This window comes from Botryllus schlosseri, chromosome 5, assembly GCF_051294905.1.
Source record: "Botryllus schlosseri isolate E-star chromosome 5, Bs_hap1, whole genome shotgun sequence".
Classification (NCBI taxonomy): domain Eukaryota; kingdom Metazoa; phylum Chordata; class Ascidiacea; order Stolidobranchia; family Styelidae; genus Botryllus; species Botryllus schlosseri.
In genome coordinates, this window is record NC_137240.1 from 1460001 (window position 1) to 1472081 (window position 12081).

At 39.7% G+C, this 12081-nt stretch overlaps 1 protein-coding gene across 1 annotated transcript in view; it reads left to right on the forward strand.

Annotated features, from left to right (window-relative positions):
- Window positions 1-12081, forward strand: part of LOC145439586 (uncharacterized) — a 42579-nt gene that overhangs the window by 20050 nt on the left and 10448 nt on the right. Inside the window, exons 10-15 of the mRNA XM_080317088.1 lie at window positions 910-1000; window positions 1078-1110; window positions 3460-3546; window positions 3964-4184; window positions 5251-5341; window positions 5428-5487. Coding sequence (XP_080173214.1) covers window positions 910-1000; window positions 1078-1110; window positions 3460-3546; window positions 3964-4184; window positions 5251-5341; window positions 5428-5487 — 583 coding nt within the window. The remainder of the gene's footprint in view (window positions 1-909; window positions 1001-1077; window positions 1111-3459; window positions 3547-3963; window positions 4185-5250; window positions 5342-5427; window positions 5488-12081) is intronic.

Below are 12081 nucleotides of genomic sequence, written 5' to 3' on the forward strand. Positions count from 1 at the left end.
TCGAGGTGCGAATATAGAGGTCTATAAACATGCAAAAAGTGGCGAGATAGCGTAGTGGTATAATCCAAAGCTACAACACCAATTGGTTGTGGGTTCGAGTCCATCCGAGATCGACTCCGGAATTCCTACCTAAGTGTTGGAGGTTTATCTAGGCTCCTCCTCGCCATATCATCCGCGTATGAGCATTGTCTTACAAAAGCCTGGAAGTGGGCCGTGCAACAACCAGTTACGGAATCAAAAATAACGAATTTCGGCCTGGTGTAAATGACCATGGCAGTCGACAAACACCATGAATACCACCACAAACAGCAACAACAAGCATGCAAAAAGATGTCGTATCGCTCACGCATACGTAGAACTGTTAAACTATGTATAAGTATAACTGTATAGCCGCATTTTATAAATAGCTGTCAAAATAGAGAATAGAATACGAAGCTTTAAAAGTACTTGGAAAAAACTCAACATTCAACAACTTAGTTGGCCGAGCAGGGTTTTAGTTCATATCAAAACCAGGGAAAAGATAGGTCTAACCTATATTAGCCTATTTATTGCATATTTGAACAAAATATTGTGTGTGTGTGTGTGTGTATTAAGTGTCTCCATCTTGTGCAGCAATTTTCGGTTGGTTTGTACGAATGAAATTTATTTTGCTTAAAAGTGTGGATGGTGCTCAAAAAGGTTGAAAAGCACTGGGTAAAGCATTGATATAAATCCTATGTCCCTTCCCTACATCGGAAACGTTCCTTCGTACTCCAATTGTTCGTAGGCCTACTATAATGTGCCAAGCATGATTTGGATTTTAAATATTCTGTTAGATTTATATCACTCTTTTTTCGTGTATACATTTTTGGTGTGAATACATATTCTTCTCGCTAATTATATGGTCCATCTGGATATGAACCAATTAAGGATCATGGTGGATATCCAAGACTTCGTGAGGAAAGCACCAAGAAGATACGATCCAACGAAGGCGTTTACGCGATAGGAGGCGTTATTCCTGGTAAAGTTCACTGCGTTTGACGGCTCACTTGGGTCGTCCTGCTCCGCTTACACAGATTTTTGTTCCAATCATTTCAGATGGGAACAAATATCCAACAGACACTATTACAGGTTGGTTATTAATCGAAAAATGTCTGGATATCTAATTTTACTCTTATCTCATGTGTGTGCGAGTGTGTGTATGCCATATAAGTTTCTGCTGATCGATGTTACAGGGCTATTCAAAAATAACCTTTTTTCCTGAATCTTGCTGGCTACGTGATTAAATCGTGAGATTGCCTTAAAAAACGACGCATGACAAATTTCAATTCATTCCAATCAATATTCACGGGTTTCGTACAGTTTGAAAATTTTGAATTTGCCCAAAAGTGCCAAAAAATTTTTGTTTTCAAATTTTCCTTCCAACTCCATAAAATTGTTCGCTGTCTTCAGAAACGATGCAAAACAAATTTGACTCAATTCCAAGCTGTAGAAGCGGAGTTATTCAAGTTTTTCGATGATAATTCTGGGATGATCCCCCGATCAAGGATTATCCCAGAATTATCAAAGAAAAACTGAAATAACTCCACTTCTACGGCTTGGAATTGCGTCAAATTTGTTTTGTATCGTTTTTGAAGACAGCGCAACAATTTCATGGTGTTGGAAGGAAAATTTGAAAAGAATTTTTTTGCATTTTTGGGCAAATTCGAAATTTTCAAACTGTACGAAACCCGCGAATATTGGTTGGAATGAATTGAAATTTGGCATGCGTCGTTTTTTAAGGCAACCTCACGATTTAATCACGTTGCCAGCAAGATTCAGGAAAAAAGGTTATTTTTGAACAGCCCTTTGTACACAGGGACGTCAGACTGAATTTGGGTCTCGGGCCGGATACATACTTTTTGATCGCTCGAGAGCAGGACCGGTCAAGTGATTCTAAAATGCTACCTCCAAATCCAAACCTTCGCTTTTCCGCAAAAGACTCATTAACAACCCTAGACATTATATATAATAATACGGAACATAGAGGGCCCTATCCTAGGAACACCTTGTGCGTGATAATTGGAATTGACATAAATACAAAATTTGATTAATCGAATGCAAATATTATCCAACAGAACAGAGGCGGGCAACTTCTCTAGTCGGCAGGCCGGGTGTAGGAAAATTAAGTACTTGGCGGGCGGATTGCTGAATCGATACATTATTCGCCCATTTATCCACATATACAAGGAATAAATCCCATGTAATGAATGTATTGTAACGATAGCATTGTCAGTTCAAAGTCATTTCTCGCCGATAATGACGGATACGATGTGGATTTGAGAACACCATTGTTAGACAGGAGCAATGTCCCCTCTAAATTCAACACCGCAAGTCGCCATCCATTGCGAACAAACCGCCAGCACGTGGAAACAGCGTATAAGAAAAAATCCTGTTTCGTCTTCAGTCCGGTCACTGTCGTCTGAATAGCCATATGATTAGAATAGCTTCAGTGGAATCTCCACTTTGCTCTCTTTGTCGCTATCCGGAAACCACTGAACATTTTTTGATCCACTGCTCAAAATATGATTTTCATCGTACTTTCCTCATTGCTAAATGTGCTGAATTGAATGTTGATTTCCGCCTTGAAATTATCCTATTCGAGGATTAAATCATCCCTTTTACAATTGAATTTGTGTTATCCTGCAACCGTAATTTGTAAATAGCCGTGAATGTGTTATTTTCCACCGCTCCGAAATTTCCCCTTTCTCGCCTTGATATTCTTTCGTTTCACTGAAATGATATTTTTTTAAATATTATGTCTATCCGATATGTACGCCATCATTGACTGCTTCTCATTTATTACGCCATTTTTGACCGTGGCGCAAAAGACCAACAGGTGATGAGCGCCAAATTTTCCTTTTAATAAACAACAACAGCAACTTGCCATTATTACGTCATAACGACAAAATTCATTCTATATTTCGAACTTGGTTAACCTCATTTACTGGCGTTCACTGCTGAAGAGAGCCAGTCGAATAGCTTCCAGTGGAATAAATTTGGCAATATGAGCGTATTGTTTGCTGCAACCTGAGAACAGTTCCAAAAAACAACAACCTTACGGTATTCACTGTTTGGTTGAGCATTTGATAAATCTAGATAACTTGATGTTCCACTGTCGAATTGAGTGTAAGACGAATTATAAAGCGATTAAATTTGAAATCCAATGGTGCCATCCAGCTGAGACAAAAACATTGAGGATCAATGCACTGGACTGGATGGGGGGGGGGATATTTTACATATGGAACAACAAAATTTATACTGTCACGAGGAAATTGATTCGTATTATATTCCATATAAATCCCCAGGACAATTTCCGCTTTTAACAACAGACGGCGTAGCATGGTAAATCATCGCGCGTGCCAGGGGTTGCCGAACCCTGCTATAGCCTATTATAATTAAGATCGCACCCGGGTCAGTGTGCATCATATTGTATTGCAGGTGCTGTGGCGGGTGACAGTGGATACGCAAGTTGTAGCGACCGCTCACTTTGGCGGACTGATGTGCAGAAACATGCGTCTCATAAAGGTTGGTTATGAATCAAAGTAGGCCCGAATATGTAATAATATTGATATCTCGTATGTTTGCGACCTTGCGTGTGCACTGTAAATCCACGAGTGGTAAATACGTGTATTTATCTGATTTCCACCATAGCGTGGTGTGCATATCAGGTAGAGGTCCTGTCCTTATCAGGTACCGATTTGTGCCTTCACAACCTTCTGATGGGTCAAAATGAGTGAAATACATCAATTCTTAGGGAGATATATAACTGGGGTGTAGTGGGTTCTCTTAAGATGTATCTTACCATCCCAAAAAAGTTCCAAAAGGTGGTATACTGTCAGCAGAATCAAAACGCAGAGGAATACCGCACTATAAGCTATATATTATCGAAGAAATTTAGACAGGCCTAAATTAATTCGCAATGTTTTCCACCTAAAATTCCAGCAAACAAAGTCAAAGTTTCCATCCGATTCTCGGATTATTCACCAAAATACGAAGGGAAATACCGCCTCGACGACACAGTTTATGACATCATTGCTGATATTAGGGTAGGCAGAAAAATTTCCCATATCTTTGATTCTGAGACTGGGGAAATGATTCACGAAGATACCCAACTTTCGACCCTGCAAAAGGAGAATCGCTTGGACAGGCTGAGAGTCAGAACGGTAAGTGTGGCAATGGTCGACCCATATCAACCTTCAAGTTTGCTGTAGCTTGATTTAGTAATCAATAGCTCGACGACGTAGAGTTGGAGTCTTAAAAAACAAAATCGTGGTACGCAAAAACAGAACCAATACCTAAGAATTCAGAAACCATGCTGTCGAGGTGTCGATCGAATATTTTTTTCCGGACTTGTTAGTGACCGAACAGCATTTCGATTTAATTATTGTGCAGTTTGAGCCAACCATCGTGACCAATTGGCGTTTTTCTTTCTCTGTATATATTCAATTGCTAGCTCAGATATTTTGATTAGCTTAGGGAAGAGACTATTGTGATTGATTCGTGGTTTAAATGTAAAACGTTGTCATAAATCCTGTGTCCATACGTGCCTATGTTCCTTCGTACTTCATTAGCGCTTATTATAATGTGTCAACCATCATTTGGATTTTAATATTATTTTTCATTTACACCGCTCTCTTTCGTGTATGCATTTTTGCTTGAATAAACACTCTTTTCGTTGAAAGTATACGGTTCATCAGCATTAGAACTGAGCATAATGATTCAAGTACTCGAATCTGAATCGAGTATTAATTTTAATGATTTGAGTCGAGTTGTAAAATACGCTTTTTTTGAGTACTACTCGCTCTTCACAACTGAAAGTTATATTATACTTACAAGAATTATAGTTTTGATACTATTATCCACTGAGGAAGCCTTGAAACCTTAATTGGCCGTGTCGCGCCATACCTGACATAATGCAAAGCTAAGAACGTTACTGGAAATAACACATTTCCGATATAATGATAATCTCACTACATTGTCAAGAAGTGCAATGAAATCGGTATGGTCGAAAAATAACAACGTATCTTCAATGTGATTGATAACAGGCATTATGTTTTTTGTGGTGGCATAAAAGGTACATATTTGAACCTTGACATAGTACATTCAGCTGTGACATCATAATGAGTGGTACTCGATAACTCGACTCGACGCCTAATACGTGAGTCAGAATCTAATCACTCATGTACTCGATTTTGCCCAGCCCTAATCAGGATATGTGCTCCAATTAAGAGTGAAAGGGGAGCTACAAGACTTCCTGAGAAAAGCTCCAAGAAAATTCCATCCAACAAAGGCATTCAAATGATAGGAGGCGGTAATCCCGGTAAAGTGCATTGCGTTTGAAGGCTCACTTGGATCGTCCTGCTGACCTGCTCTGTTTACCCATATTCTTCTTCCCAATCATTTCAGATGGGCAGAAATATTCCCTCGGATCTCATGCAGGTTGCTTGCCAATCGAAGAATTTATGGGTATGTAATTCTATTTATATCTCATGTGGATGCGAATGTGCATATGCCATTAAAGCTTGTGTTTATGTATGTGTAATTGTGAATAGACGTCAGACTGAATTTGGGTCGCGGGTCAGTTCCAGACCTTCTGATCGCTTGCGGGTCGGACCAGTGAAATGATTCCACAACGTTAGATATATTTTTTTTCTTCAGTAAAATACCTCATTATCAAGCCTAGGCATAATGTATAAGGGAACATGAGCGGCCCTATTCCAGGGCTGTGTAGTGCGTAGTCGGTAAATTTTAACACCGACTCCGGCTCCGACTCCGACTCCTAAATCTTTAAACGTACCTACTCGACTCAGACTCCTGAGTCTTTAAACGTACCGACTCAGACTCCAACAGTATTACCAATTTACTTCGAAAATTATATACCACACTGTCGGTTGAATGACTATCATACAACCATTAAAGTGATTAAACGTATGAAAACATGATTAACGGTAGCATGCAAAATTGTTTCATTGTGGCACAGCTCGAATTGTTCACTATGCAATTAACATGAAAGAATGATTTGCTAAATATCCTTCCTTTTTCATATTTGTTTTTTAATTTTTTTAACATGGACTCTCTAATATCCTAATATGTATGAATCTTTCAATTATGACATATATCCAATCCTGCATAATTTAAATGAAGATAAATAATCCAAGTGCAGCACTTGCACATGTGCATGAGTCAGCAACTAATGCAGAAATTGAACTAACTAGTTTTCTCATTACACACTATACCAGTGACGTGCGATGAGGTTCATGGCACGGACCCCCTCCCCCCCCCCCACACACACGCGCACAAACACGCACGTACGTAAAGTGCCTGATAAAGAGACACAAAACGTGAATAACAACAGCAACGGAAGAGCATTTTCTTTGCACACTGATAGCCATTGCTTCATTGATTATTTGCTACCATCGTTTAATTTTCTTCTATTTTATTTTTTTAACTACTGTAACCTTTTTTACAGCCAGACTGTTTAGAGTCAAGTGTACCTGTTTGATGCTGGTGTGATCAGACTAGATGACCTTCACGGTCTTATCGATCATTCCTATCTAATACCGAATACTGTGCAGTGTGCATGCATATTTTCTGCACCACCATCACTGCCGTGTGGTATGTATTTTGGTTGGATGAAAATAAAGACTCTCTCTCTTTCTCTTGCAATTCCACATTCTACAATACATGTAGTACTGGTCGCTATTGTGCTCAATGGACAAGTTTAGACCGATAATAAGTACTATCTCTTCAAGTACCGGTATAAATTTTCCGAAGCACATGAAAATAGCATCCTCATTTCCAAATATATTTTCAGTAAAAAACACCAGATTTGCCGAATTTCGAAGGAAAATACACTAGGTCAAGTGAAAATACACTTGATCTAGTGTAAAAACACTAGGAGTGGCACCACTGACCACAACCAACGGCAACGCAGGCTAACATACCACAATTAAGGTTTATAGGTATTGTAGTTGAACACAGCATAAAGACCACAAACAACGACAATGCAGCCTATGCAAGTAGCTATCACATACCACAATTTAACGTAGCTATGGATGGAAAATACATAACCGCTGCATAAGTGGGGTTACCATACGTCCTCTTTTAAGAGGATTTGTGCTCTTTTTTGACTTTTGTGAAAGTGTCCTTGGAGGACGCCCTTTTGTCCTCTTTTTTGAAAATTTAAGTCAGATTTAGAGCAAATTGCGAGTGATATGCCGTAAATTAGCACAGAAGTGACGCTCCGGCGGGTATTTCGGAGCGAAAAAGGGTGATTTTAGCTCTGGCACCTAGCAATGCGTAGAGAAAAACGGTATTTTGAGCTCTGAGCGGAATAATGACTTTTTTTTAGTCAACCGATCACAAAGTGGGAAAAATTCACCGGTTTTTGAGAATTCTTCTCCGGTTTTGCAAGTCTCAAATTTCTGAAAATGTCTCCTCGTTTTAGATTTCCAAAATATGATAAGCCTATGCATAAGTAAGGGATTGTATCTGATCCGCATTACGTATTGGCCGTTGCTACTGTATAATTTCTACAAGACTCTTGTATTCCGAAATCGATATCGCGTTTCACTGTGCTGCGATTGTCCAATTGTTAGCGAATAGTGCATGAGGCAGATTCGTTTGTGCCTCACCTGGCCATTGTTTCTCTGCGATGGCATTGTCTGTAATAAAGCTGAATGTTACCTTCCTTGGCGATTTTGGAGGGGTTCTGGTGCTCTGATACTGTTAATATTTGGATTTTTGGAATCAGTGTGACGATAGCACTTGATTGATACCAGTTATTATGAATTCCGAGCTATTTATGATGACTTGCATTGTCACTGGTGAGGCACGACCCGCCCGTGCCTCACCTGTGCCTCACCTCTTCTTACGCGCTGTATTTTTGAATAATAATTATGCAAATTGATGGTGTTGGGTGAAAAAATGTTCAAATTTCGTTATTTATGATCATCGATGTAAAATATCAATATAATCATCGACTCATGGAGGGTTTTCACAGTTTTCACTCACTCACCCTGACGACAGGTGAGGCACTGCCTCACCTGCCTCATTGGACCGCACGTCACTGCACTATACTGATTACAAGTACACGCACTCATACTACTGATGAATATTGGTAATAAGTGAAATTCAGTACGTACTACCATACCATAGCCTATGTCTAGTCTACATGCGCTTAGTCAAGTATTCAAGGACTAGGACTTTCAGTCTTTCTTATTCATTTGTTCGACCCAAACAGCTAATCTATACTTCAAATATTTTTCATTTTGTCAAGTGAGAAGCATCGTTTGGTTATATTGACAGCAATTTTACAAAACAAGCCGATTCATTTGCTCCGTCACAGTATCATGGTATAATTCCAAAAATTGCACAAATTTTGACTGCATCACGAAAATGGATATTGCGACCTCCCTCCTCTATGCAACTGAATCGTAATTTGCAAGTAATATCAAATTTCATCAATATCAGGATGGCCAACGGGACACGAGATTTACGAACCATTGCGCGGGCAACTGGAATGTTGATAACCTTTTTCTAAACGTCGGATAGGAGCGAACCGAATTAGCTAGCGTTGCAAACAAGACTTATATTACTATACGCTCTAACATTGATAACAATTATGTCATGAAACAGGGTGAAACTAGTGTGCAGTGATTCCCTGGTCGCGCCAAGCGCGAAATTTTTGCAAAGGTAATGACTGAATTCTATCAATATATATGTTACTATTAGGGATGGTGTGAACCTGTGAAAGGTTCAGGTTCATGTGAACACGAACCTTTTTGAAAGGTTCTATGTGAACACGAACGTGAACCTCATGACGTCACGTGACGTCATATTGTTAATTCCAACCCTGTCTTTCAATGAAGTGATAGCCTATATTAATGTAAACGATACCTAACGACGACTCAGGCCACATAATGCAACAATGCTGAAGTACATATTGACGTTTTAAACGTCGCTAAATGTATCAACTGAGGCAATGAAAGGATATATTACTCCGTCGCTTTGCCAACAATTTCGACGAGGACTCATCACTCATCAAGGAATACACGCTAACCCCTTAACGGTCTGGGCAAGACCGGACAATGTATATTCGGCGTCTGAGTATGGCTACATTGATATTGAGCACAGTGTAAAATGTGTTTCTACTTGCTACCGATATTACCCCATTAAGAAGTTATGCAGCAGTAGCCAACACCTCAATCGCACGGATTTGGTTTGAATGATGCAGTAGAGATATGAAGTCAAGATTTACCATGACCCATTGACCCCGTATACGCCTTCTCGAATTTTTACATGAGAAAACGATATCAAACATACTTCGCTCGTGATGTTGTGTGATTGTGGGTCTAGCTCACAGCAGAGAGTCACTAAATATTCACAAACGGAAAGCTGTATATTACGAGCAAACTTTTGTAACAAAGCAAGTAAAACTTTTGAGATTGTCAAGGTGCATGCTCGTTTAGTGTTGATTTTTAATGCTGCCAGCTCCTTGCATAGAGTGGCCCGCAGTTGAAATGCAATAAATTTGAACCAAAGATGTTATAACGAAGTGAAAATTGTAATATATGAAAAAGGTTCACAGTGCAGAACCTACCAAGGTTCTGCTGTGAACGCGAACCTCTAAATTTTCGAGGTTCACACACAGAACGCGAACGTTCACACCATCCCTAGTTACTATCATATATTCGAGATCGCATCTGTATACCACTGGGCTCATTTTGCAAGGACAGGATTATTCGACGTTTAGTCAGAGCATTATCGACGGTTTCGTTGAACATGCCTCCATCATTTTGTGAAAATGTTTCGTCGTTGCCAATCTCGCTGCGAGTTTACAAGCGAAGCCGCATGTTTGATGACACGTTATCTCCTAATTGCAAATATAGTTAAATTCAATTCTGTAAATAACATGCATATATAGTTTTCAGAAGGGGGGTCTAATACTGAATGCAAGAAATCTATTAGTGACAATAAATCATGCGAAGTGCCGAGAAAAATTTCAAGTCAAATAAATCTGCTACGAAATAGGTCATATACCAAGATCTGCGATAAATGTGGCGGGCCCCTGGATACGCCAAGGCGTCAGAATTGATGCTTTAGTCATCATCAAATTTCGCGGTCAGGCTCATCAAATTTTGGTTGGCTTTGCAATCTTACCTGATGTGATAAATAATTTCGAGAATTAGCCTACCTCGCAGGCCACACAAAACCTTCTCGTGGGCCACATATGGCCTGCGTGTCACGGGTTGGCCGCACCTGATCTGTATGGATATTAATAACAGTGATTGGTGGTACATAAAAATTATATTGAAAATCCTTTTAAAGCAATTGTTTTCATGATAGAGAAGTTGGAGTCGAAGTCGAAATCAGGGTCATTTTCACAAACTCCGACTCTGACTCCAGTCAGTATTTTTCCCACGAATCCGACTCCGACTCCAGCCATTATAGTTTTTACGACTCCGACTCCGACTCCGACTCCATCAATCGAAAATTAGACAAACCCCGACTCCACCGACTCCGACTCCGACTCCACAGCCCGGCCCTATACTAGCAAATAATTGGTTCATCGAATGCAATTATAAACCAATAGAACAGTGTCTCTTATCTGTGGGTCAATACTAGTTAAGTTAAGGCATATTTCAAGGCTCCTTTCGTTTTAGTCGTGTTGCGGGGTTAGCCCAGCGTATGCGTTGTCGAGAATTACATGATCCAACTGTAATCGCGGACTTTCGAATTGCCTCGTTTTAATTAGATCACGATTAGGTTATCCACGGATGATACATTGAGATATAGCATACAAATGTTATTTACCCACCGGACAGAGCCAGCTGACCGCAGGACTCCCTAGAAATTTAAGCGCCACCATTTTACCTAGCCTACTAAAATGTAATAAATACCAGGTTTGATACAGCTGTTGTGGTTTGGGGTGATGCACAATCTCACTATCGACATTATTTTGGGATCAGGATACCATTTTCATGTGACACACTGCGTTAGAAATTCCTAAACTTACCTGAAACTTAGCATCATTTTGCACGATTCAGCAAGTAAAAGATTATAGTGTAAATCTACCAGCCACTCACACACACAGCGACCTCGTAACCATTCAATTACTTTCTGAAACGCATCAACATAACGGGGAAATGGATAGCGAAACGAAACAAAATGGTAAAAGTATTTAATTGACAAAACCCCAACGGCAATCAAATTTACGGGTTGATTTTTCAAAATTTTGAAATCTTTCCAAGATATCTTCCACGGCTTCTATAAGAGACAGGCTGCCTCCTGTCTTTTGGTATGTATATAGCGTGGTCGGTATTTGATTTTATCAGACGTTCTGCTGCATCTCCTACTACTTGACCATTATTCACGAGTTCTCGAGCACTCATGAAGTGCGGATATGCCTATGCCATTCTGAGACTGGAAGAATCGTCCAACGGTGTTCTGCCATCAATACCAACCAAGATTTCGTCTCAGGCACATCAGCGATCAAAATTTGGCATGTATCTCTGTCGTTGATATGGTTTACAGTGACTTTCAGATTAGCAAATTTAGATGGATGATCGGATAACGATTGGCAACTTCAACATCACTGCAATGGGGAGAATGAGCTGCTTGTGATGATGCAGATGAGTTATCTGTATGTTTACTTGGCCACTTGCTGCTCTAGTGCACGTTTTGAGCAGTTACAGTCAGTCTTTTGGTCTTGTTGCCTGAGCTTAACTAACAATTCTACATCTTTGCCACCACTCTCTCCTGATTTGGGATCCCCTGATCATGTTAAAATACCTTCAAATTTCCTTATTATCTGCAAGGAGTCTGTTTGATTCAAATGTCGCAGACCTAGCTTATGTGGCAACATCACAATAAATTTGTAGCCATACTGTGCAAGCTATGGGATATAGAAAGGGAGACCCTGAAGTGATTTCGAAAATTAATGCAAATATGCTCATTTGAGACGATTAAAGAACTATAATCCATAACCTCTTAAAGGGATTAGGGAGGTCACAGATTAGAGGTCATCTATATATCTTATTTGGAGGCAGTTGACACTTC